This window comes from Aulonocara stuartgranti (genome assembly GCF_965226115.1).
Source record: "Aulonocara stuartgranti genome assembly, chromosome: 11".
Taxonomy (NCBI): Eukaryota; Metazoa; Chordata; class Actinopteri; order Cichliformes; family Cichlidae; genus Aulonocara; species Aulonocara stuartgranti.
The window spans coordinates 32,934,976-32,962,718 of NC_138947.1; the positions used below are offsets into that span (position 1 = coordinate 32,934,976).

General features: G+C 39.6%; 2 protein-coding genes across 2 annotated transcripts in view; both read right to left on the reverse strand.

The window, feature by feature from the left end:
• Positions 1–14,300: 14,300 nt before the first annotated feature.
• On the reverse strand, positions 14,301–27,541 carry cep76 (centrosomal protein 76). Its single transcript, XM_082552597.1, has 13 exons — positions 26,793–27,541; positions 25,988–26,143; positions 25,666–25,750; positions 25,348–25,572; positions 25,054–25,239; positions 22,069–22,166; positions 21,748–21,876; positions 21,380–21,568; positions 17,356–17,522; positions 16,515–16,674; positions 15,809–15,982; positions 15,269–15,486; positions 14,301–14,679 (listed from the first exon to the last, which is right to left on the reverse strand). Exons 1-13 carry the CDS (start codon positions 26,853–26,855, stop codon positions 14,541–14,543), a joined length of 1,989 nt encoding a protein of 662 aa, XP_082408723.1. The 5' UTR covers positions 26,856–27,541; the 3' UTR covers positions 14,301–14,540.
• LOC309717771 (uncharacterized protein) overlaps positions 18,759–27,743 on the reverse strand; it is a 352,978-nt gene continuing 343,993 nt past the window's right edge. Inside the window, exon 2 of the mRNA XM_082552596.1 lies at positions 18,759–18,771. The gene's annotated coding sequence lies outside the window, so the exon portion shown is untranslated. The remainder of the gene's footprint in view (positions 18,772–27,743) is intronic.

Consider the following 27,743-nt stretch of genomic DNA (forward strand, 5'->3'; position numbering starts at 1 on the left):
CTGAAAAGGATGATACCAAACAAGGCAAAGTAAATAGTTTTTAAAGGTGAAATGTACAGGGAAAATCAAAAGTAGTTAAAATGGCCAATTATACCCTGGACCCTAGAAGGTTAAACATTTTTTTAAAAGTAACGCAATAGTTACTTTTCAAGTAATTAACTACTTTTAGAATCTTGTAACTCAGTTACTTTTTTTTGAAGAAGTAACTAGTAACTATAATTAATTACTTTTTCAAAATAACTTGCCCAAAAATGGCTGTGCCCTACAACTTACTCTGTGACAGCTAGCCTATTCTAGGTGTCACGGGGGGATCCAGACCCCACCATAACCCTGACATGAATGGATGGATGTAAGGAAAACACTAAAGACAGTTATCCATGTTCTCTGGACTTTCCAGTTAATTCATCTCAAGACCAGAAACTGCAAAGCTCAGAGAAACTCCAAAAACCCAATAGCTCTATCTCAGCCTCTACAGGCCTCAGTTAGCATGTTAAAATTCATACAAGGATAATTAAAAAAAGGCGAAACATCTAGGCACACCAGGGGAAACCCTCTTCTCATTAAAATACAAAAAAAAAAGAAAAAAAGAAGCATGCCAGCATAGCTTGGGTGTGCTTTAGGTTTTGTTGTCTGCTGACTAGGGATGGGTATCGTTTAGGTTTTATCCAATACCAGTATCAAACCGGTACTTTTGAAACTGTGCCGGTGCTTAAACGGTGCTCGAACCGGTGCTTAAAGAATGGAGAACACACACTTTGTCCAAAAACCTCTCATGTTTAGCTGTTTTTGTGTAAAAAGATAACAATGTTAGCCTTTTCTGCAGCTATAGGGGGTTTATGGTATCACTCTTGGCTGGAAGCAGTGCTTAAACAATGGAAAAAACACTAACTTTGTACAAAAACCTCTCATGTTTAGCTGTTTCCCACTTTTTCTTTGGTCATTCGCCTTTTTTGGCCAGGGTGAAGGGAATATCTGCCATCAAACAAGAAGACAGCCGCATGTAACCTCCTGATTCTATTAGGGTGATATTTTGTTTTCATAGATCATGCTAACTTTGTACAATATGCTTCCACTGCATTCACAGAACAAATTATTTTACATTAACAGATTCGATCGGGCCAACTAGAAAAAGCAAACTACAATGTTTTACATACATTTTAAATGTTCGTTTTCAAGTCAGATATAGAATATGAAATATGGATATTGTTATCACCTTGTTTTTCAGAACCTCCTATGATTTTTTTTTTATGTTTTCTGGGAATCCAATCTATACGGTTAACCTCTTTGTGAAAAGGTTCCTAGCATGAACGATAAGAACTACAGCTTTTAGCTCGACACATAACATATTTTATGTGTCTAAATTCTGAAGCTAGTGATGGAAATATATTGTGTGTTACTTAACAAATCGTGGACCTCTTTTTATTCTAACTGAAGAGGAGCTCAGACAGCCTGTCTTAACAGATAAATCATATTCATAGTTGAGAGATGGGTGAAAAGCATTAGACCAGTCAAAAACCCTGAAAACGTTCAATTTAGTCACAGCTGAATTTACAACAAGTCATGATCATTCTGTATATTCCATCTTTTCCATAATGTCACATTTATGGTAAGAAAACAATGCTGATATAGTGCAGGTATCACTGATGATACATTCATTAGTTTATTTGAGGAGATACAAGAAATGGGTTTAATTTTTCCTAGTGATCAGTTATCACATGTCAGTTTCCCAAGATATATTTGTATGAACAACACACACACACACACACACACTTATAAAGAAACACAGCAAAACAAACATCTGTCCAAAAGAAATATTTCCATACACACCCAAATAGATTCATTTTTAATTAGGACAAGATACTGCACTTTGAACATTTCTCATATAACCCTAAAGCAATTACTGTCACTGAAGGTGTGTGAAATTGGTGTAAAAACGCTAAAGCTGACTGCTAATTAATTCTTCCTTTGAAATGGCATTAAAACTCCCTTGAAAATATAAATCCCTTATTGCCATAGTAAACTCTTACAGGGACGGTGAAGAGGATATAAACCGGGCCAAGCATAACAACTTTTCTGTAACAGGTTCATTGGAAAGCTTTCATCCGTTAACGTTTTTCCATTTCTCCACTTCTGCCACGGGGCGGGGAAGAGGGCGAGCGGAGGGCTGGCGGATGGTGCCGAGTGCTTTTAAATTCCACTTTCCCCAACAATCCCACTTCTTTCCTCCTCTTTCTCTTAACTCAGCTGCTCCTTTCCATCTATTTCTCCTGTCTCTCTGCCTCCCCGTGTTCCTTTATTCTTCAGCCAATCCTTTTAAGGCTTCCATTAGAGCTTCAAATCAACTGATGTTCCTCTGATGCCAGCGCCTGTTAGAACTTCTTTCAGGATATCTATTGATCCTTTTGGCCTGACCATCTCTCTCTCGCTCTCTTTCTGAGTCCCTCTCTAGCTTAGTAAACAGGACCACAGGGAGTTCTTCTATCCCTGCTGGTTTGTCCCTTTGTTGAGGCTGGCACATCTCTGGCTCAGAACAGGCAGTGTCACCTGCTATCAGCCTAGTGCCATCACACTTTCCATTTTTGTCCACATACATCCATCACCGTGCTTTCTTCATCACGTTAAAGAGTCTCTGAAAATGGATTTGTACTGTCCTGGTTGCCCATTTTATTTGTTGTTTATGGACAAAAATGCAATCAACATTTTGTAAAATTATAGAAGATGTGACAGAGAAAGAAAAGTAGAACAGAAGAGGTGAGTGGGATACTAATAAGCCTCATCAGCTGAATTCAAATTGAGAATGTTACCTTGGACCTAACCAAACAGTGACCGCGGATAACACAGCCGGGGATGCAATGGGCCAAAATAATCTCTGTTGGTTAAACATATTTTATTCTGAAGTTAAATGTCTTCATTTTCTTTAAATATAAGTACACCTTAAAACATTTTAAACATATTTGTCAGTTACTGTAAACCATGAGTACTTCAAAATAACTACTTCTGGTAGCTGCAGTATTACACCATTTAAAAATATGTTTTTATGAGTTCAGTGTGTGGTTAAAGGTACAACATCCATGAAAACATAATGTGGAAAATTGCCTCATTTTAAAACAGTATGCTGGACTGTATAGTCACAGATTTTATGTTATGTTGTGTTCCTCATCCTCACATTCTCCTATTTAAGTCCAAACTTTAATGTACATAATCTTCCTTATGGCAGAAAGTACATTATAAGTATAATAGCCAGCAAGAAAGAAGGTTGCTGAAACTTGTGTTGAGCTCTGAGACTTGACATTTTGCAGTTAACTGATGTCCATGAACATGAACCCACCATAGGGAAGGAATAAGAACAGAAAAGGCTGCGTGTGGAGGCATGTGAAGAGTGGCAGCTGATTAGTCAGTATATTAGTTTGTGACAGGCTCCATGATATCAGTTTGAAGTAATGCCAGGCTACAGAATCTTAATGCCTCATCAACTTTCATAACACTCGTGCTTTTGACACAAGGCATTTTAATTTTCCTTCTTAATAATAACAATAATAATACATTTTATTTAAGAAAGCGCTTTTCAAAACACTCAAGGACACCGTACACAAGCAATAACAACAACAAATATAAAAATTTACAAAATAATAATTTTTGTAGCAAATAAATGTTAAATGCTATCAGTGTAAGACATTTGCTCCACTATCTTTTCATGATGCATAAACTAGGCTTAATATTTTTAAATAACAAAGTAGAATCTGTGCAAGAAACATGGAGGTTAGTTCGACTGTTAGGACTGTTCATATGATGTTCAATTTTTTAACCAATTCACTCTCATTAACACCTGTTTGAAAATTATAATAGCTAATGGAGAAAACAAGGCCAGAGCAATGCAAATGTTTAAAAATGTGTTGTAGAGTCCACATAAAATGGGCATGAACTGAGTTAAAGGGATCTTGTGAAAAGTTTTTCTGGCTTGAATTGTCAAAAAAAAAAAAGAAACAAAACATTTTCAGTTTTTAACAGTTGTGATATTGTCTTTTTCATATTTTCAGTTAAATGTATATTTGAAATGATTTACATCACTGTGGTGTTGGATTGTGGCTAATTTGTGTACTACCTTAAATAAATCTATTGTAAAATATGTCCACAGTGAAGAGATCGCAGTAACCAGTTACATTCATTGTTAAAGACCAAGAGTTTTTTGGAGACTGACATTTGAAAACGTGTCCAATCTATCTACCGCAGGTGGATTCTAGCGCCTTACTATTATGCATTTGGTGAACACCTTAAGTTAGCTACAGAGTGAACATGCAGTTAACTTTTAAATTGTGAGGGGACTGATTTGCTTTGGAGAGATAACTAAAAAGTAGATTTCTTGTTTTTATTATTCTTTTTTTCCATTTAGCTTCACATGTAAATACTTTTTTTGTATTCACAGAAAGCCCCTGGAATCCCCATCTATTCTGTTCTCTTAACCTTAATTTGATTTTTATTTCTTTAAAATATTTTAGTCATATCACCTTTTTCTTTGCCTTAACCTTTTCACTCATTTTCTATTTATTTCACCTTCACCTTTTCCCTTTTTTATTACCATCTAACTTTGCTGTACTTTATTTCTCATTCACCATCACATTTGCCCCTCTCTGCTGCTTCACGGCTTTCTCTTCCCTCTGATCTCTTTCCTTTTCTCTTGATTGACCACCATTTCAATAGCAGCAGCCAAGGTTATTTGGCAGACGCCACAGAGCACATTTGTTTGTCCCTCTCTGCAACTGAAGAAGACATTCTGCTATTCTAACAGACTCCAGAAGAGAGTCCTTTGAATTGGTTTATAAAGAAGGCCAGCAGAGTCCCTCTTTCTCTCTTTCCTCTCTCCTTCTCTGCCTTTGTAGACACTGACAAAGGAGATTCTCTGTGTTTGCCATGGGACCAGATGTACCCAGGCAGTAGACAGGATGCTAACCCCTGGAAGCCCTTATGTTCCTACTGCTATAGGACATTAAAGCTACACTTAGCAGCTTTCCATATTGGCAGCAGAATGCAGAAAGTCTCTGCAAACACTGAAAATGCATCAAAATTTCACTTCAGATTCTTAGCACAATTGTATCACTTTGTACTTTATGGCCCTGCGCTCTGACTAAATTCAGGAATAAATCTTTATCACTGCTGTGTGTAGCAGGAAGACTTGTGAGTTGTATGCAGATAACATGGGTGTAATTTTACAGAAAGAAAAACTGATTTCTGAAAAACTGAAACTGAAAGAAATGATTCCCAGTGAGAGGTGAGCACCCCTGGTGACCCAAAAGTTTTACGTTTGGTAATTAAGTTTGAAATCTCCATAAAATATTAGCCACTTTAAAAAGCATCCATAACCAACACTATCCTGCCATGAGGTTGAAGCTAAGTGTTACTTTTCACATATCTGATGCATTTTTGATCTGAAAGTATCTCATTACTGGGAAAAACAGGGTCAAAACAGACTAGCAAGAATCATGTCGTTAATGGAGAATCAATTTCACTGATGAAATAAATCCATGACAACTCTATGAAGGAAATCTTAGTACTGTTGAACTAACCACTGAAATTTCTGCAGTGGACTGACATCGACCACTGAAGAACTTTCCAGGTACTCATGAAATTTTCAGATATCAATCCATATCTGGAAACATCCAGCCATTCATCATCTATCTGTCCATCCGTCCATCCATTCTTCAGTTCATCCATCCATCTATCCGTCCATTCGTCCATCCATTCATCCATCCATCCATTTGTACGTCCATCTATCCATGCATCCATCCATCCATCCATCCAGCCATCCATCCAGGAGCCTATCCCTCCTGTAGTCCTGTGTTCCTCCAAATCACCAGAGAAACCATAAAAACTGAATGCTCTGAACACTTGCAATTCAAAGTCTAATCTACTGTATTATGTTATGACAAAACTACCGAGTAACTGCCTCCTTAAAAATTACACACAAAAAACACTCACTTTAAATCAAACTACAACAATAGACCATGTTTTGAGGAGTCTCAAAAGTGGCAAGCATAACACATTGTTGTTCATGATGGATCATGCCTCATCTATTCAAAATACATGCTTCAGCCAACCTAGTTGTCCTTCATGTGATGTGGTCACCATTCTGGAAATCCATAAATTCTCATTAGTCTCCTCAATCAGTTCCACTTTTTTATACTCACACAGTGTTTTCAAAGTGTAACAGTATCCATCCCTATTCAAAGCACATAATCAGCTGCAAATGCTGAATGAGTCATGCAAAGATAAAAGACAAAGAATAGCCCCACATTTTTAAGGCATCATCGTTGCTCCTATTAGGAATCACTTCCCTCCTCAGTTCTTACATGCAGTGTAATCCTGCTCAGTATTAAAGGCGTGACTCCTGCCACTGGCACACAGTGCAGCCCAGTTTCCCCGCTGCTTGAGACACACAATAGAAAACAATCCAGGAGTTAGATTGAAGTCGTGCAGAGGTCAGCGGCTCCCTTGTGCTGCCTCTGCTGGCCAATAGGGAGCAGAAAATGATGATGGTTCTTTGTGAAATGAGATGCTGTAACAATATACACGTGTAATGGTAATACTGTTTCTGCGCAGAGATGGTCCTACAGGCATATATAAGAGGAGTAAATCACACCAAGGGGAAATTTCCACTTTGCCTCTATTCAGTCAGGAGCATTTTGCTCCGAGTGGTTCATTATTTATTTCATTCATTAGATCAGAGTCTCTTTTTTGTGGTTTCCCATTAGCTACATGGTTTCAATAAGATAGAATTTAAAGAGTGATGATTTATGTATACATGTAGTTTAACTTTTCTTCTAATGCTAATACTGTTGATGGCAATCATTGGGAATTAAGAAAGAAAATTACTCTTAATTTCTTTCTTTGATAGTATTTCACAGCCACTAATATTGCCTTGTGGCTTTTTGATTATTTCAGTAAGACAAAATCTGAGGGGTTTGAAGGTCTCTGCTTGAAATGACTGAAATATGTCACCCCTGTACTGCAAAGCAAGATCAACAAAATTTTTATTTCCTTTCGTTGTCTATCTTCTTATCATATGGCAACAGCAATCCCACTAAGCAGTTTAAGAAAGAAACCACCTTTCTGAAAACCCATGTTTAACCTTAAAAGCATAAAAGACTGACCCACAATAGAAATGCACATCAAAAATGAAAATATACTCTCCCCAAGGAAAGACAAAGATTAAAGTATATGGTTGATGTAAAAGGAAGGGGAAAAAATCGATTATCCTTTGATTTACATTTACCTTGGACATGGAGTGCATTTCGGTATTTATAGGCACTGGCCTTTACTAGTAACTGGTGATCAAAAGCTACTGTGGACTTCTACTGCAGAATCTCTGCAGCAGAGACGTGGTGCATGCAACAGTACCCATGTGAAAGCGCAGCCTTGTTCTTCCACCTGCTTTATTTGCCAGATTTACCTCCCTGTGTCTTTTCTCCATTTCCTGAAAATGAAAATCAAGGCTTGCCTTTTTGACACAATAAAAGAAACCACCGCAGACTTCACAAATACAACGGGTCATAACAGAACTGAAATCCCATCTTGAACAGAAGATCTACTACATTTAAATCAGGTAAGGAGTTTGTTTTTACAGTCCAAGAAGATGTTGATATCTGGAATTACTAAATATTTTTTAAGCACAACTCATTTCAGCAGCACAGTTTTACAAGTTAACACTCAACAAGCTCCTCTCATAGCTCGAGGAGGTTGGGGTGGTGGGGGGTTGGGATCTTGCTTCTGCATCTCCTGTTGCTCTTTTCGCTGTGCTTTCTTATCCTGCATCCAACAACAAGCTCATTAAACTGCAAGCAAACTGACATTTCACCCTAACTTCTCCCTCTCTCTCTGGTTTCACATCATTAAGTGGCAGCGTCAGGCTCAAAGGTAGCCGGGCAAACTCTTTGAGAGAAATGGCTCGCCTGGCAAGCGGGCTTTTTTGATGAGCTTGTCACTCCCTCACCCCAAACATGCCTCATTAGTAGTTCACTCGAAACACCTATACGCACCCCCTACGCCTCTTCCCTATTACACGCACACACACACACACACACACACACGCACGCACGCACGCACGCACGCACGCACGCACACACACACACACACACACACACGCACTTTCTCCCATCTCCCTCTCTGGCCCCCCTCCTGTTTTTCAGCACTAATTAGCTGGCTTCTCCCTCTTCTGTGCTTCCCCAGTCACATCTCAAAGGGAGACGGATATGATTTTTCTTTAACCCAAAGGCTAACTTAATCAGCTGAATTAATGACATTATTACTCGTTAGGCTCCAGGCCATGCATTGCATTTCTCTCCAATGCCCAGTGCTCCCCTCTCTCTCTCTCTCCCCAGTCTCTCTTCTTCTTTTACCCCCTGCAGGAATTTTTACATTTCAAAAATAGAAATAAGACAAGAGAAAGGGAGGCACTGGGTGGCAGGAAGATATAAGAAATGTACTTGAATAGATATAAAGTTACAGGTATACCCTAATGACTATGTTAATAATCAGTTTTGAGTCATTCGTGTATAAGCAGAGTGAGTGTGGGCGTCTCCAAAAAAGGAAACACATAAGTGCACATAATATAAATGTAATTTTTTAATAAGCATATAATCACCATAACTGGAGGTAAAGCATGGAATAGCTGGATATTACAGTTCTTGACACAAAGGTAACATCCTTTCATTCATTTCAATAATTTTTAATTAATCAGCACCAGCGTCTGTCAAAGATGGCATCAGGAAATGCACACGCAGAGACACAGACACCAGAAAATTACTACACAGCCCAATGTCTAAACACTCCTTTTTAATGGCTACAATACGGTAATTAGTTGATACATCAGTGTCTGTCAGCAGATATATTACCACAATACAAAAACACAACTGATAAGGAGATGCGCCATTAGTCTTCTCATTTACTTGACAAAGTCGAACAGAGCCCAAGGCCTATACATTGAATTAAGTTCATTCAATGACAACAAAATAATGAGGTGGTTGTGCAGCTAGGAGACCAGCAACGGGAACTCACTTCTTATTGCTATGACCGGAGGAAACGGCGGCGCTTAGATACACCTGCGCTTTGTGAGCACAGACGGGCTTTTCTGTGCAGTCGATCCATCAATCTTTGTTATAATGTTGAGTTTTAGTGTGTGATGGACTTTGGGATCTAGATTACAATTAACAAAGTGAGTTGGCGAGAGTGAAGCAGATCCCCTGGAGCAGGACGGGGAAACATAAGGCCTGCGGGCCAGAATCGGCCCAGCAAAGATTGAAGCAAAGACTGAATGGCTTTGAACAATGTGAAGGAAATTTTGAACTAAACTTTAAATTTATGTTTTACCGCTTTTCCTACCGATAAAGACCTCTCCCATGTCCATCCATACTACACCAGAGTAATTAAATAATAGATAAACAAGAAAAGCTCTTCTTTGCTTTTGCGTAGGGTATTTTTTTGCAATTGTAATAATAATTTTCAATTCAATTTTCAATTTCAATTTTATTTCTATAGCACATTTAAAAGTCACAGGTACAACAAAGTGCTTCACAGACGAGCCATACTTGCAGGTTTACAGCAAAAAGAAAACAATCAACAACAAAAAAATACAGTTATAGGATGGTACTATTGCAACAAGCATGAACCGGGAAGAAATTAAGCTAAGTAGTTTGAAAGGCAAGCTTAAACAAATGGGTTTTTAACCGTGATTTGAAAGATTGAATAGTTTCCGACGCACGGACATCAACCGGCAGGCTGTTCCACAGTTTTGGTGCAGCAAAAGCAAAGGCACGATCCCCCTTCGTCTTTAGTCGAGACATTGGTTGCATTAGGAGCCCCTGATTAGAGGATCTGAGTGCCCTTGTAGGGATATATAAATTAAGAAGGTCAATCAAATAACTGGGTGCCAAGTTATTTAAGATTTTAAAAGTGTATAGAAGAATTTCAAAAACAATACGGTACTTGACAGGAAGCCAATGGAGGTTAGCTAGAATAGGGGTGATATGATCCTGTCTTCAAATATTAATAACTAAAATTATTTTTAAAAATCTGACATTTCCTTTGAATTAGCAAAGATTATGGGACAATCTCTAAAACGGATTATCAAAATCTTTTCTGTAATTTTACATATTTACTTTTCACGATTTAAGCCCAAAGACTTGTGTTGACAAACTGCTCACATTTACAACAGCAGCATTTTTACCATGAAGAAAAACTGAGACATACTGTTGGGTTTTTTGTTCTATTAAGATATAGGAAGGAATAAATGCGGATATATAAATAGTGAAATGTAAAAATGGACTGTATGTGTCCAGAAATGTAAAATGAGTTTGACATCCACGCTCTGATGTTATCATTTGTTGTTGAATTCCCCCAAGACCGTTATCCATTCAGTAATCCTGAAACCAGTTCTCTCTTCAAGTTACGGTCAGAAATCAGTCAGCAAGTTCCAAAGCTTGATGACTGATTCATGACACAAATTTGGAGTTTTTGTCAGTTGGAGTATAAATATTTTCAGGTTTGTGCATATTAGCATAAAGTTTGGTGCTTTTGTGGCCACTGTGCGCGGCTGGCAGTCCTTAACATTTGTATATAACATTTGAGAGAAAAATGAACACATTCTGCCTGTTACAGCAAAAACAGTATTTTAAAGCTTAAAGAACATATAACATCAGCAGCATTAAACAGGCTGACCACACGTACAAGCAACCTGAACAGAAGGATTTTTTTTATTTGTGTTACTTATATTAAGGATTCAAGGATTCAAGGAGCTTTATTTATCATTCGCATCACATGTTAACATGAGGTGGAACAAAATTATGTACACACGGTCCCAGAGTGAAAGGAAACAAAAATAATTAGGAAACAGAATTTTTTTCAATGACGTTGAATAGAAATGCACAAACAAAAATGAAAATATATTCTTGATGTCTGCTGTAACCTGAAAATTTGTTGGCACAATGTTGTGTTTTAGCACATTTTCACATTTATACCTGAGAGTGTTTCACTCATAAAGCCAAATAATGGAGCTATTCTAGATAGGCACACATTATTACAGCTCTTTGAGGACACACACACACACACACACACACACACACACACACACACACACACACACACACACAGGAGATATAACACCAAATTAAAGACAATTTAATTTGGTGTTTAAGAAACGTGTAAGTCAGTGGTTCACTTTTCATGATCCAGCCAACTGATCTGTTTAATTAATTAAAATAGCATTTTTTAAAAAGGCATTAAGTTCAATTCGATTGCAGAAAATAAATGTATAATGTAATTACATATACAACACTGGGGATTCAGAACCAGTGAGGAAGTCTGAGTTATGCCCAATGGGCCCCAGGAATGGAGACTTCCTGAGTTATGCATCTGCACTGGAGATGTCAGTAAAGGGACAAAATATTTACTGACAGCTCTATAGCTGCATACATTTCTTCTTTATTTCTTAAAAAATGTGCGATGTGCTAGCAGTATAATTAAATGTGGTAAACCACTGTGGTACTTGATGTGTTCAAAAACGTTCAAAAATTCCTGTTTGACTGCCAGGCGCACTAAACAGTAATGTGTTAAAGATTTCTCTGAGCTACGGTATATTTCTCCCAATCAACACCATTATAGTGCCTGATGATGTTATTGACAATACTTGTTAAGTCTAGGTGAAATGTCTGAGAAAGGAAAAGCACTCGTTATTGGCTTGTGCCATCTGAGAAGAGGAAGAGGAATTCGTGTGGGTGAAAACCAGTTCGTGCACGACAACGCGAGACTTTTTCACCCATATCAGGTTTCTTCTTTATAACTACAAAACCTCCTGTAAGGCTACTTATGCCATCCTCGTTTCACATAATCAATTTTTCTTATTCATGAGCCAAATTTACATTGTGTTTCCACTTACACGCATGGTTTGGTGCAAAATGCATCTGAACGTCTCACTTGAATGCAAACATTGCTCACCAGATCTAAGGTGAAACCAGTCTCCCACCGCTTCCCTTCCTGTTTTTAATGGAGCAGCTCCTTTCCCACAGGACCTATTAGTCAATTACACCTGAGCGTTCCTGTTTAATATGGGCTGAAAACATACCTGAGTTCCCAGCATCAAACACTTCCTTTGCTGCAGTCTTCCTGTGGTACACAGTAACGCGCGGAGTGGAGGTGTGTGTGTGTGTGTGTGTGTGTGTGTGTGTGTGTGTGTGTGTGTGTGTGTGTGTGTGTGTGTGTGTGTGTGACATTCAGAAAAAAAGCAGGAATTATTCATTAGCTTTCTATTTTGCTCTTCCAGCCTCCCTCCTGATCCTTGTGTTGAACAACTCTGGGGCTAATGCAGAATTGCAAATTAGCTCCCGGAAAAATCGAATTAATTGGCCATCCTCACAGGCTTCTTGTCAAAGTTTGGGCTGATGTGTCAACGATTCCCCTCCACGATTCATCTCCAGAACAGCTCTGCACAGTAGAGGAACACAGCAGGGAGAAGGGGGGCGACCAAAAAAAGAGAAAAACAAATGAGCAAAGCAAAGTACTCCATAACAACAAAACTACCCTCTGCGCATCAATTAATAAAGCACTTCAATTATGGCAAAACTTTCCCGAGTTGACTTCTCCTAACCACACAATAATTCACTCAACCAGGCGCCTGTCACTTCGTCCTCGCTCCAATTTCATAATCAGCTAGTGTCAAACTGAAGGACAGTGTTCGCCTGTGGCTTTTCAACGGCGAACAAGCTGAAATAATGATGTTATTGTGGCTTCTGCTTTTCACAGACGGTATGATTTTGGACATAAATTCAATCAAGTCATTCTTTAAAGTTTTTCTAACAACGTAACCTTTTTTTCTACAGTTATATTTTGTGTCTTTCAACCCCCATATTTTAACTCATAATCTACTCTTATGCATGATCAATGAGACATTTAAACCCGTCTTATTTCTATTCAAAAAACCTACAAAGCATTATGCGTGCAGGGCTGCTGTGGCGGACAGAGAGCTGCAGCTGCTTCCAGTTTGCCAATATTTGTCTTAACGCGCCATCTAGTGCTGATCACAGTTATTACAAGTGCAATACAACAACTTTAATACAAGTTTAAATTTGCCCGTACACTTCTCGCAAAAAGACAAACTGACAGCTTAATTATGTCAGTTTGATTTAATTTAATGACCTTTAACACGAGGTGCTCTCCTTACATACTCGCCTTTAAAACCAGGGCTGTCAAACGTATTTTACTTTGTGGGGCATAAAACCCCAATTTAAACTCAAGTGGACAGGACCAGTAACGCTGCTGCCTAACAACCCATAAAAACAACAACTTTCTTTTATTGTAACAAAGTTTAATTATTAAGCACAGTCAAAATAATAGACCGTCCACTTATAATACTGATGATGAGCAGCCCTGTGATGATTTCAATAAAAATTGCTCAATTTTCCCAGAAAAATGATCATGTACAGCAGTAAATTTTAAGTTTAGCTTTAAGAAATATATTCAGATTACAGATAAAAGTACTGACAGGTATTACCCAGATTTTTAATACATTAATACTTTTTTACAGAAAAAGATCTGCTTATACAGAGAAGATAGAAAATAGTGAAGAAAGGAAATATTATTTTATTTAATGAGGTACTAACAATAAAAAAGCCTCAATTTTTATCATTTAACGCTCTACCTTTTACTGACTTTGGGGTAAAATGCCAGCTCATAGGTAATGTCTGTGTCACTAGGGATACTCTAGGCCACAGTGGACACTCTGGCAGGCTGGTTCTGGCCCCCCAGCCACGTGTTTGGCACCGCTAGACTAGACTAAATCAATAAATTTCTTTCACACCATGGCCATAAATTTCAAACTTTTGACAGTGCTGGATTTTTGTGTTGCTTAAAGATTTTTGGTTTGTTCCAGCAGCGTGGTTTAATCACATACTTTCACATGTAGTCAATATTTTCTATTAACGATATATGACATTGTGTGACAGGTCTATATTAAATGGTGGCAAAACCTTTTTAAACTCAAAGACATGATTTTCTTACATTCATTTGCATCTTTATAATATACTGTACTGTTTCATTTAGTTTAGTTCTTACAATCTTGGAGCAACTGTGGTCATATCATTTCCTCAGTATCTCATTATTTTTGATTAAATGAGATTGGCAGAGCCTTCATTTACAGCAAAGCAGGTAATTCTGTATTATTTAAATCCTTCATGCAACTGCAGTAAAACGAGCCTGTTCGTGTTTGTGACACAGGTTTAAATGTCTTTAATAAAGCATGTAAAAAATGCACAGCAGGATAAACAAAGGTGGGTTTATTTGCAAAAATAAATAATGTAAATGTCTGTACAAATGAGTCCACTACAAAATAAAGGCCCAACCATCAAAGCAGAGCCACAAACATGTCTGTGCAATAGTAGAGCTTAATATCAATTTAGTCTCATTGTGAGTCCCGGTGTGTCCCTGTGGTGTCCTAAAACCCAGTGTGAGGTCAAAGTGCAACACAGGCCGGGGTTTCCTGGGCGCCATCCATCTGCTGGTCAGAGTACAGAACGGTATTTACAGGCAAACATGATCCACACTGCGCACGCGTTCTCGGGATAAACGAACACCCGAACGCGGACAGCCAGCCTCACGTGATCGCCACGACAACACACTATCTCCTCACAGAAGGGGGACCTGCATGAAAAATAAGACATTCAGAGCATGGAACGCAAAATAATGTGTGAGAAAAATATTCAGGGAATAAAACCAGTTTAATATTCTGGATTGTTTGTGACAAAGGGACAAAACTGAAGGCTGAGTGTTTGTGAATGTGCGCAGGTTATCTAGAAACCTGTCTATGACAGAGGCAGGAAGTAACTGCATGACTTTTGAGTCTATTATTTTCGTGATCATATTCGTGTTCTCAGCTCTGGCAGGAGGTATAACATGTGAAACTGTTACAGTATATGTTGTGGAAAAGACAGGGTCTTACAGGGTCACTTTTTATTTCGAGGCTATTTCCCATCATGCTTTAGAGTAGATGGTGTGCGCATCATTTATTACTCAATACTGACACTATTAGAACATAGACATGTGTGCAGCACTTCAGTCTCTTACACCCTCTACAGGAAAGCCACAGGTAAAGATGAGCCTGAAGTACTGTGCAAAAGTTTGGGCTTCGAGGCCACATAATCACTGGCAACCTTTCAAAAGTCATTGAAGTTTTCATACAGCTTTGTTCTCTAGTTGTGATATTTTAACATTTAGTTTAGTTGTATATTACCTGAGGCAGGTGGCAAAGGCCCGACGAGCGTTACGGTGAAGAAAGTGTATAGGGAAGCCTTTGAAAGTGTGTCCGTCTGGCACGGCCCTCCTCACGGCGTCCTGGAACTCCTCGTTGCCGCAGGAGACACCGGTGCAGCGTTCCAGCTCATAGGCTGACAGAGCTGAGGACAGCAGGTAGGACAGGTGGTCGTCCCACACTGTCGCAAGATCCAGGTCCTGGAGGAGAGCACCCCACAGAGTGGATACATTCCTCAGTAACTGTTACATGTTATGCCACTACAGTCAACTACACAGCAAAGGTATGGTTCACTTATATACCAAAGGTGAAATAAGGTTATAATGGTCATCTGGCATTTTTGTTTTCATCTCTTCAACGTAAATATAAGTGATGTTTAAATAACATACATCATGACTTATTCATATTTTGATGTTTCAAAGAATTATCAGTGTTCTCATCTGTCTCAGTGCTCTGATCAGGCCTCTTTCTAGAGTGCAGGTGAGTTTACCACCATCCAACAACTCCATCACTGTGTTTTACCTTCCTATGCTCAGATACCAGGTAGCGCATCTCCAACTCCAGCTGGTTGCTGGCTGCAGCTGGATCCAGAGACGGGGAGCAGAGCGGAGGCAGAGGGGGCAGAGAGGTGGTGGAGCCTGGAGCACAAACAGACTTAAGGGCCTCTTCACTCATTGCTTTCCACCGTGACTGATTCTGAAGAAAATCAGGTAGGGGGAAGAAAAAGAGGCATTTAGCTGATAATCTCATTCACACAGACCCACTACATTGTCCACTGGGTGCTTTGCTTTAGGCCAGCGTGACAGAATGGGAGTTGCTGATGAATGAAACTGTTACAGATTCAATTTCCTTCCCCGCAAACTGGCTACTGTTCTGTTGATTGAAGATGGCAATCTTCCAGCGAGCTCTGTGCCCACAGGACCCTGCTCCAGGCTACCTTTGCCCTCTGTCTGCCTAAAAATCACCAGTACTTATTTGATTAGGTTTTCTACGTTGGCCAATCTGATATTGCGGCAGGATTTTCATATTGAGGCTCATTTGCCAAATGTGAACCGTTAAGACAACACCTGCCAACGAAACAAATGTGAATAGCGTAATGATATTTCTCTGGCACTCTTTAATCGCTACAGTAATTTTCTTATTAATAAATACAACAATGGAGCATGGAAAGCAATATAATATGGCTATCCTCCAGCCATACCTCCAAAACGGATGTGCATTATATTACCTGGAAGTCAAATACACAGAGCTCCACAGCATCAGAGGGCTGACAGTTGGCAAGGAAGGTCTGGTGGTTGAAGACACATCCCACAGTTTGGTACGGGTAGGAAGGTTTAGGCTGGGGAGCCAGAGGTGGAGCATCTGGATCTATAGGACGGTGGAGGTATCTGATCACACACAAGAAATGCAAAGAAAAGTATTACGAAATGAAACACAACACTAATATTACTCAGTGAGAAATGTCTATGGTCTGTTCTCTTTTTTTAATTTTAGGCAGCTTCCTTGACCTTCTCATATTTAAGATGTACATGATTCTTAAATAACGTAAAATAAATGTGACAAATTGTTCATATGTCCTTGTCCTTCATATATCCTTTAATTCACATCATATTAAGCTCAGATATTCAAACTAATGAAAAACATGCTCCATTAGGCCAGTGCTTCATGGTGAGGAAGAGCTTAAGAAACACTAAAATGTAATCAATTGTTCCTTGGCTCAAAGCCTGGCCCCCAACTTTCATAGAAATCCACTCATGGGATTCCAAGAGATCCTGCTGACTAACGCACAAAGACCGTTTAATGAAGTAAGTGAGGCAAACACAAAAAGCTCACTGTAACTCAGACTGTGTCTGGTTTTAGTTAAAGGGGATACCGAGAAGAGAAGACAACCTTTTCCTTTTTTATAACAGAGTGGTATCCTCTCCAAAGTAACTAATTTCATTTCCTGATAATTAATTATGCTGTACTTCCTTTGAGAAAAGTCCTGTTTAAATCTGACCCTCAAAGGTCTCGTGAAAGGGGGTGAGTTACTTTGCTTATTTGTTAACTATATTAACAAAAAAACTGACCTGTGCGCTGTCAGGCTTTCCCAGAAAGTGATGCTCCCGTCAGTACCACGGGTCAGGACCCAGGCATGTGGCACTCCTTTGGCTTTGGTGCCCACACACACGTATGCATCCATGCCAAAACCCAGCTGGAGGCTGCACAGCAGGGTGGCGTGATCCTCACAGTCCCCCTGTGGAGGACAGAGGGTTATGCTGGGATCTGTTGGGTAGTTTAAAGTGAACTAAATATCTTCATCACATTAGTGCGTTGTTTGTTGTGTTTTAAGAGAAATGTTCATTTTTGTCTTCTGGTTCAGTTAGGTCATATGTTAATCCTGATGTGACTTCTCAAAACAGAGAGCCTCCAGCACGCTCCCCTCTCAGAAGATCATGAGATGTAGTTGAAATCACAGAAAGCTAGTGAGTGGCTGGAGAATGAACTGCCATGTTCAACAGGGCCTCTGTTTCTATCTCTAAGGCTGCACAACACACAAGTTGAATCTGGAAAGATTTAAGCTTTAATCTCGAAGTATTAAGAACAACATTTTACTGCTTCAAATCTGAGATGTTACAACTGTTTTCTCAGAATATCGTAACATTAATTTTATTCCCAAAAATGTACCTTTACTCTTAAAATATTAAAACCTTTCCCTTTAAAACCTTGCAACCTTTCAGCTTTATTCTCAACATGTTTTAACTATTTTGTCAAACAACCTTAAGACTTGATTTTAAAACATTAAAGCTATAAAAATATTGTGGCTTTAAACCCAAACAATACAAATTTAATTCCAAATCATTGAAGCTTTGATTCCAACATATTATAATATCTAATTCTTCTTAAATAATTCTTCTTGAATCTTTTTGTTTTTATAGAAGAAGAAAATAAATATAGCTCATTTTCTTAAGATTTTTCTGTTTTTGTATTTGTTGCCATTTAAATTTCCCACATGATGCGAGCAGCTGCAGGGAATTTATTGCCATGCAATTTCCTGCTTCGATTTAACGACAAATTCAGCGCCTCTTGTAGTTCCTGTTTCAGGTTAACAGCACATCATGAATCCCTAAGTGATGATGTCAGGATCCACTGACAGAATACTTCAGATTTTTGGGAGATAACTTAGAGAAGAAAAAACAAAGAGGTGGAGCATGTTGGGCATATAGGAGTTGGTAAAAAGGATCATGAAATGCATTTTTGTTTATTTTATTAATCTAAAAGACGTTTCAAATAATTATCTTTTTTATTTAATCCAATCCAAGTCCCACAAACTCCCGTTCATTGAAGCTAATCTCACGAGTGTCTCTGGCAGCCAACTTGATTACAGCCTTGTAAAGTCCTTGTTATGCATTTAAATTCAACTCAGTGACAGCTTGGTTTCTTCATTCCCACCAGCATTTACACTCTGCTGGAATCTCCTACAGCAGAACAAGTGTAGGTGTGGCCTAAACTCACATTGGCTGCATGTGGCTAATTTCATGCTGATATTTAAGCAGACAGAATTCTGTTTTCACACCGACCTTGCCTAATTCCTCATGTCAGTACAAGAGTCTCTTTAAACAAAACACAATATCTTGTTCTCGCTACACTGTTAGCCTTTCTCAGAAGTACCCAATTCAAAGAAGAAGCCTCCTGGAGAGGAAATAAGCTCTGGAGTCATTAAATTGTCCATGACAGTAAGCAACTCTTGTTTCATTCGTACAAGTTTTCCTGTAAAGAAGCCTGGGTTGAGCTGGGGACTGTTGCTGCTGCGTGCTGGCTCGGGCTACGGGCAAGTCAGAATGATAGATGTTCCCCAGAAGTGCTAATATGGACGGCAGCATCGGAACAGGCTGAGCAGGACTGATGAGGCTAAATTAATTTTCCCTCAAATGAAACTCATAAATCACAGCTGACAAGGGCCACTTTGTGAGAGTTGTGTTGTGTCTGTCTTGCCAGGGAACATTTATCCCGTGGTGGTCTGGGAAATTCCCCGCTATCTAGTCGAGAAATGAGAATGCAGCAGTCAGTCAACTGTGCACAAATCCTTCTTTCTCAGAAACCACACAGTCAGCCTTACTCGGAAATGCGGCTAGCGTAAACGTGGCCAAATCAAGCTCTGTGATTGTGGAACAAAACTTTACTTTTAGGGGCCAACGCAACGCAAACCTGTGACTTCACTGAAAATGTACAGTGTAGCCAGAGGAAAATGACTGAGATCACGTGAGGCTAGGTTGTTTGTGTGTGTGTGCGTGTGTGTGTGCATGCAACTGTGTTAATTCTATTCACTTGAAAGTGCTCAATCCAGCTCCTTATTTTAATACTTGTATTTTACTTAACTAGCTTCAAATGCCACAAGGTGAAAGTGTCAAAAACATTTGGAACAACACAAATGTTTGTTTGGTTTGGTACTTTTGCTGTCCTTTAGCTTAGCCCACAAGTCCATTAATCTTTTTCCACTTATCATGTCGCCAGTCTAACCCAGAGACAACCACCCAAACAATCACCAATTACCCTAACACCACTAACTAGAAGCCCGAGTCCCCACATAGTTGCAGGGAGAAAATGCAAACTGCACACAGAAAGGATCCATTGATCGTGGATTCAAACTCAGAACTGTCTTGCTGTGGGGCAACAGTGCTAACCACCATACCAAACTCCTAATATACCAAGATATTTTGTAGTGAAGTGAAAAAGTGTGAAAAACAGTGCAAAATTATCCAAGACAATGTCTATGTGCCTTTTTTTATCACTGATCATCTCCTTTACTAGAATTTATGCTTCAGTGGGAAATCTAAGCAGCAGCTATGTCGTATCGCCATAACCTGACATCAACTTTCCTAGAAACGCAACTACACATCGGGCTGTCGCAGCCTGACAACTATGATTGGCCTGCTCAGTACTGTTAAATTCTCCTGTACATTTCAAGCTACTTTTTCACTGCACCTCTTGGATTTGTCAGTGAGAAAAATAAAGATCATCACTTCAGTATAAGGACTAATAATCATAGCATCAACAAAGGAACCCACAAATGTCAGCAAATTCCTAAAGGGACGCTGTTGAAACTATGGAAGGGGACGTGAGGGAATAACATGAGGGGCAAATAGATTTACACCAACTACACTGACAACAAAAAAGAGTGAGGACTTGAGAGTGAGATTTGTTTCTACTGGCTGGGACTGCATATGAAATACAGCGAGAGGACAACGCATATAAAACACATAATGCACCTGCACAACATCATCCACTTTGTGGGTTACGTAGAGGTTCCTCGCACAAGCCTAAAATCAGGCCAGTGAGCTCCACTGTTGTTCCCCTTCCTTTTCAGCCAATTGCTTTCTACCTAACATCGTCACAGCAGAGCTATACTGTTTGTTTTTTTGGAGGTCTCAATTTAACAGACAAATGCAGGACATTATCAGCTGGTATGTTGTGGATAAAAACCTATGTCCTGCCAAAGATATATGAACTCGTGATTTGCTTCACTGTGCTGAAAAAGAAGTCTGACATTTTGATGCAGAGTTTCTTTCTTTTAACGCATCAGTATGTGATTTACATGAAACAATGCATCCCCTTTTGAAGCATTCATTTGTCATTTTTATCAGCTGAAACACAGTCTGTGTTTGCATCAGCAAGCTCTTGAATAGCAGCCGAGTGATACCATCGTTTGCATGGTGGCGCACTGTTTTTAGATCTAGACTTTGCCTTGGACTTGCTTGAAGATAACTTGGAGTAAACATTAACTAAAGCCCAAAACATAATAGTACAGCTAGAACTTTAGGAACTGTCTCGCTTGACTTGTCGCATCGCATCCCAGGATTTATTTAGTGTTTAATGGCTTTTCTGCTTCATGAGATCTGAGTACAGTCCCAGTGAGTGGCAGATAAATGACGAATTTAATTTAGAAGAAAAAAGTAACATATCAGTTTACTAGAACTTTGGTAACAGATGTAATTATCTGCCATTGTTTTGATCTGTGACAATAAGAGATCTAACAGTACAGAGGATGCACTGTCTTGGAAAATGAATCATTCCTACTTTGAGGCTGCCAAGTGGCCGGGAACCTCTCCTTACCTTCCCTCGACACAGGAAAGCCATTAATGTGCACCACTGCTCCTGCTTGCCTCCTCCTCCCACCACCGGAGCCTTCTCGTGGGCTAGAAGGCTGACGAAGCGGGCCGCCTGCCGAGGGCTCTCCAGGAGGCGGCCCGCCCGGAGGACACGTACATAGGAGCAGACTGGCCTGTTGACGCCATTCTCATCCTGCAGAGTGTGCAGACACACACCCAGAGGAAAGGAAAGGCCAAGAAGGTGACATGAAATATTTGGTGAACTGGTTTTGATGTTAATAGAATGAGCACAGATGCTTCCTTTTAAAAACACAAATCAACCAATAAAGTGATGAAATGCGCGGGGTGGGGGTGTCAATACGATAGACAAACCTGTGCAAAAATCTTGACCAGCTTGGTCTGATTTGACGGACGGATCTCCAGGAACTCCCTCCACCACTGTTTGGCATAAACCAAGAAGAGCCTCTCCTTCTCGGCCGCCCTCTGCCTCTCCAGTGATTGCTAAATGAAAAACACAGTGACATCACTCCCTCACAACGAAGGCTGTGATGTTTCTTTTACAGCCTCTTTATCTCCACTCTGAGGACGACTGATTCTTAAAAAGCATTAATGGGATTCTGTTGTAATGAGTCACTGGTAGTTCACGGAGATTGATTTATGAATAATGAAACAGAGGAATAAATAGATGCTGACCTGTGTGCTGATGATGTCAGCACTCAGAATCTCTGGGAGAGGAGGGTAGAGCTCCAGGCTGACTGTCAAAACACCAGCTGGGACTTTGGATTCACTTCCTGGTGACAAACACACTGTTTACTTAAAGATGTTGCCAGAAAAACAAGCAAAAAGCAAAATTGCCAGGTTTGTAATTTGTAAAGTCAAAGTTTTATCATTAAATGTAAGATTAAACGACCCATACGTTTCTAAGTACTTATAATTATCCCAGTAGGGAGCAAGATTTCTGTAAAAAAAAAAAAAAATCAATCAAATTAAATGTTTTAAGAAAAGTAAACTTATGGTGAATATGGTTGCATTATTTCTTGACCTATTGTTTAAATTCTGTTAATGAGTAGAGAGTGTCACTCGGGAGGGGGCTTCAATGGATGAAGAAAGGTGAAGAAAACAGATGTACAAAGAGGAGTTGGGTCTGTAAGGTTTTAAGTTGTATGTGAGACTGAATACTAATGGATGACAAAACGACTGACTGGCTAGGCAGAGAGATCGAGCTGGGAAGCATGTGTAGCAGGTTAGAGTGATTCAAGACAGATTTAGAAATATGCTAACAAGTGAAGAAATGGAGTTGAGAAGACTGAAGGAGTACTTTGAGGAGCAGATGAATGAAGAAAATGAGAGAGAAAGGAGGATGGATGGAGGACAGTGAATCAGGAAGAGCCAAGGATTGGTAAGGAGGATGGGAGGGCAGCTATAAGGGGATGCAGAGTGGAAAGGCAGTTGGTCCAGACACCATACCTGTGGAGGTATGGAGATGTCTAGGAGAAAGTGGACTTTTTAACCAGATTGTTTAACACAAGAACACGGGTGGGGAAGAACAAGGGTGATGTGCAGAGCTGTAGTAACTACAGAGGGATAAAGCTGATGGGGCCATTACCATGAAGATATGGGAAAGAGTTGCTGAAGCTAAGTTAATATAGGTGATGATAGAATGATAGAATAGAATAGAATTCAACTTTATTGTCATTGCACATGCACAGGTACAGGGCAACGAAATGCCCTGTACCTGTGATGATCAGGTGATGATCAGCGAGCATCAGTATGGCCTCATGCAGGGAAAGAGCACTACAGATGTGATGTTATGTTTAAGAGTATCAGACATTACCAATCAAATTTTCTTCAAGTTTTCCAAAGATTTTTGTGTTTCCAGACCTTTCTTCCAGCATGAGTGGTAAACAAATTACACTGGCTTACACATTAGGACAGTACTAATTCTGGAGGGCTTGTGTTCCTGCACAGCAGAGACCTAGTTATAAAATCCATCTAAAGACTCAAATCTTGAAGCATGATTAAATAAATGCAGCATTCAGTTAAAAACACTGTCTTAAAAAGTTACTAAGTGGCAATAGTAACATCAGATTATTATTACTGGAAAACACGGATATCATTACATGAATGCACAACAGACCACGCTTATTCTGTGCAACTGTGCCCCATGAGACGCAGGAATAGGGGGCAGTTTCTAAGTCCCTTTTAAATATTGACCCCATGTAAATCGTGTTTCTGTAGGTGTACCACCACCATTATTCAATTTTAAAATGTGTCATTGTATTGATTTAGCTCTCTGCCACTTTTACACTGTATTATTCTTTTTCCACATCATAGCTCCACCACAGCGAGCCATGAAGTAGTGACTCTGAGAAGTCAGACTGGCAGATCAGTAATTGGGGTGTCTGCAGACATTGAATTTTGAGTCCAAGTCTAAGGGTAATGTATCACAGGAGGAACAACAGAATGTTACCATACTGATATTATGTCCCACCCTTACTATATCCCATGTAATTGGAATTATATAACCTACACTCCATTATAAACTACTCATAAAATTACAAGAACGTTTTAATTAGTATAGCATCAAGTGAGTTCAACCTTCAGGATATTGATGTTGTCAGTTAAGTAGCAGAGGTGATTGTTCATCCGTTTCAGCTGCTTTGATGCTACTGAAATTAACAGGTGCACTGGAGGGGCAGCAGTGAGACAACCCCCAAAATAGGAATCATTTTACAGGTATAATCCACTGACATGTTTTCCCTCCTCATCTTTTTTTGACTGTTTTTCACTGGTTTTACTTTGGTTAGTGTCAGTGTCACTGCTGATAGCATGAGGTGATACCTGGACCCTACAGAGGTCGCAGTTAGTCCAACTCCTCCACATCAATAACCCCTGCCAGGATTTCTGTGTCTCCCAGCATAGTCTCAAGAGCATGGAGGACATTCCAGGACACAGGCAGTTACTCTAAGACAGCTGGACATCCTTAGATCCTTAACCCATCAGCATGACGGTATCTGCTCCTTTATGCAAGGAGGAACAGGATGAGCACTCCAGAACTACAAAATTATCTTTAGCAGGTCACTAATGGCCCCTGTGTTTTTCACAGATGACAGCAGGTTCACCCTGAGTACATGTGACAGATGCAAAGGGGTTTGGAGAATGATACTACCTGTAACATAATTCGGCACGACTGGTTTGGTGGTCAGTGAGTGACGGTCAGGGGAGGCATATCTTCACAGACCTCTACAGGCTAGGCAACGGAACCCTGAATGCCATCAGATATCAGGATGAAATCACTGGACCCAGTGTCAGACCCCACACTGATACAGTGGGTCATGGATTCCGCCTGGTGCAACACAATGCCCAGCCTCATGGGGTGAGAGTATGGAGGCTGGAGGACGAAGGAATTTATACCACTGACTGGCCCCTCTGCTCAACTAAATCCAATAGAGCACCTCACCCCAGAGCACTGCCGCATCATTTTTTCACTTTTACTGTGGGAGTGTCTTTGAATTCAGCACTTTGTAGGTTGATAATTTTCATTTCCAACCAACACATTAACAGGTCTATACAGCTAGATATCCAGCATGATTTTTTGACTTCTGCTTGTGTTTTTCAAAAATAAAATCAAAAGAACCCTTCATAAGAAACTCTTTGTGCAGAGAGTTTGTTGCTCACCAACTCCCATCAGCTCTACAGCAAAGCAGGTCTTGCTACTGGGCGAGCTTAGGACAGTCCTCCAGTCCAGGAAGTAGGATGAGACAAGCATTGTTTCACTGGAGGTGTCTGTTTTTATCAGCACAAAGTGCACTGGGTCACACATTGACAGCATGGAGGTCGCATCTGCCATCTTACCACTTTCCCCTGGAATACAAAAATTGTAAAATGATACTCTGTACATAGATGGTTTATTAAGTAATACAATAAGAACAGTATTTGTGAGTGACACAAACAGTGGTGGTTAACACACACCTATACCGTCTCTGTGGATTTCTAACAGGAAGCCCTCCTTGAGGTCAGGTTCACAGGCACAGGGCACTGGCTTTGATCGAAACCTCTGGTTGCGGAAGTGCAGGTAGAGTGTGAAGGTAGAACACACCTGACCAGGTAAGGGATCCGGCTCCTGGAGATGCTCCAAAAAGGCTTTGCCTCCAAGCACCTGGAGATACAGACATCGCCTTGATGGGTCGATATTGGCTGAGAAGAGAAAAGCAGAAGAGAAATAATATTATACAAAACAGTCTATGCATCACATTATTATTTGCTTGGTTTGCAAATAATGTTTCTTACTTTTTTTCAGATGAGTGATATCTTTATCGACAAAGTGAGCAGCAGGTTTTGTAGGCGATCCTGTTTCTGCTTCTGTGCCGGCTTCCTACCACGCCAAAACGACACGACAGAACAGTCAGAAAAGATGGGACAGAACTGACACACTGTATTACAGATATGTTTAATCCATACTGAAGGCAAACTTTGAAAGTAAAACGTAGCTATCAAGGGGATCAATACATTGTAAATGTTCGATTTTTGAATGGATGGAATGAAAAATACTTCTAAAATAAAAACCAATCTGGAAAATAGGTCTGAAACTGCATCCAAAAAGCTGGGCAACCTGAGTAAAGTGAAGATCTTTCATCATATCATCTATGATGCCTCTGCGCTGCAGAGCACGCAGGAAATCTGCCTCAGACAGAGACCGACGTGCAGGACCTTGATCATCCCTCACAGTCTCAGCCAGCACCTCTCGGATCTTCCCATGGATATCCATCTGACAAACAGAAGAACAAAATTCCTTCACCTACTTAAAAAATGTGTTTGTGCTTTCTCAAGATCCTCTAAAAACAGTCCTTTCCATTTAAACTCTGACTTTGGGAAGTGTGAATATGAAGGCAAACCCATCAGGAAATGTTTTATATCAGTAGACCTATAAGTACCGTCTATTCCGTGCATTATTGATGCGAAATCTTTTCTCATTCATTACTTTTTTCCATTTACTTTTTTAAAATCAATTTTTCAATCAAATCAGCAATAAATGTACGATCGAAAATATAGGATCGAAATTGGTCTTGTGTGCTGTGTGAATTTGTACTTTATCTGCTTATAGAGGCTTGACAGGTAGCTCATATTGGCTGGAAAACAGCAGCAGTTCCCTACGGTGCTTCAAATAATGCTGTCTAAAGAGATGGTGCAGCCAATCTTACCAACTAGGTGATAATATGAGATTTCTCTGTGATGTGCAAATGCAAGGAAATAGCCATTTGTGACATTAAAAATATATATATTTGCCCACTATAAACAGCTAGCTTCCCCCGTTCATGAAAAATACCCGTGTATTTGTATGCTGCTTAAGGACTTCAGCATTCAACTGTACATTGTGTACAACACGAATTGCCATAAAATCTATATAGTTTTCTCACCTTGAGCAGATGGTTGTGAATGATTTGCTTCAGCTCGGAAGCTTTCTCTGGAGGCAGCGACATTATTGCTATTATTTGTGCTTTTTAGGCTAAGCTAACTAGCCAGGCTTAGACATGGGTAGTGGTAGAAACATTAAATAACGCCGTTTCTTCTTATATGAGCTATAATGGAACCTTGTATGCATTCGCCATTTTTCGCAGAAATTTTCTTTTCTGACAGCAACAACTACCAGTTTAAACAGTGGCGGAAAAGCGAGCGGGAAGGTTTCTCCGCTGATGCCCGACACCATACTCCGGAAAAAATCAATACCTCGACAATTTTGCTCTAAAGTTACAGGATTTGTAAGAATCGACATATAAACCACGATATAAGTATTTTTGGTGGTATATTTATTGTAGTTTTAGTTCATTTTTGCTCACCAATTATTCCCAATTTTATTCAGGGATATTTTTACGTACCCCAATCGCATCACGAATTGCGACGACATGAGAAAGACCCTTGAATTGTAGTTTAAATTATAGCTACTATTTCTTATGTGTAGCTTTTTTGTATGTGGTATCGCTTTCTTACCAAGACAAGACATAAATGGATCAAAGTATGTATATCGTGTATATTCGGTGTGCATAACCTGCTTTGGACAAAGGAATAAACATTTAAATGCAACTTTGTAAGATTAAACGACCCGTACGTTTCTAAGTACTTATAATTATCCCAGTAGGGAGCAAAATCTCTGTAAAAAAAAAAAATCAATCAAATTAAATGTTTTAAGAAAAGTAAACTTATGGTGAATATGGTTGCATTATTTCTTGACCTATTGTTTAAATTCTGTTAATGAGTAGAGTGTCACTCGGGAGGGGGCTTCAATGGATGAAGAAAGGTGAAGAAAACAGATGTACAAAGAGGAGTTGGGTCTGTAAGGTTTTAAGTTGTATGTGAGACTGAATACTCAT

Bases quoted from the DNA above. Each gene is read 5' to 3' on its own strand.
- cep76 (XM_082552597.1), bottom strand. From the start codon at position 26,855: ATGTCGCTGCCTCCAGAGAAAGCTTCCGAGCTGAAGCAAATCATTCAC. The intron at 21,877-22,068 runs GTCAGCATCTAT...TTTTTCATTTAG, and splicing joins CTGACATCATCAGCACACAG to CAATCACTGGAGAGGCAGAG. The intron at 17,523-21,379 runs GTAAGGAGAGGT...TGTCCTCCACAG, and splicing joins CTTTCCTGTGTCGAGGGAAG to GGGGACTGTGAGGATCACGC.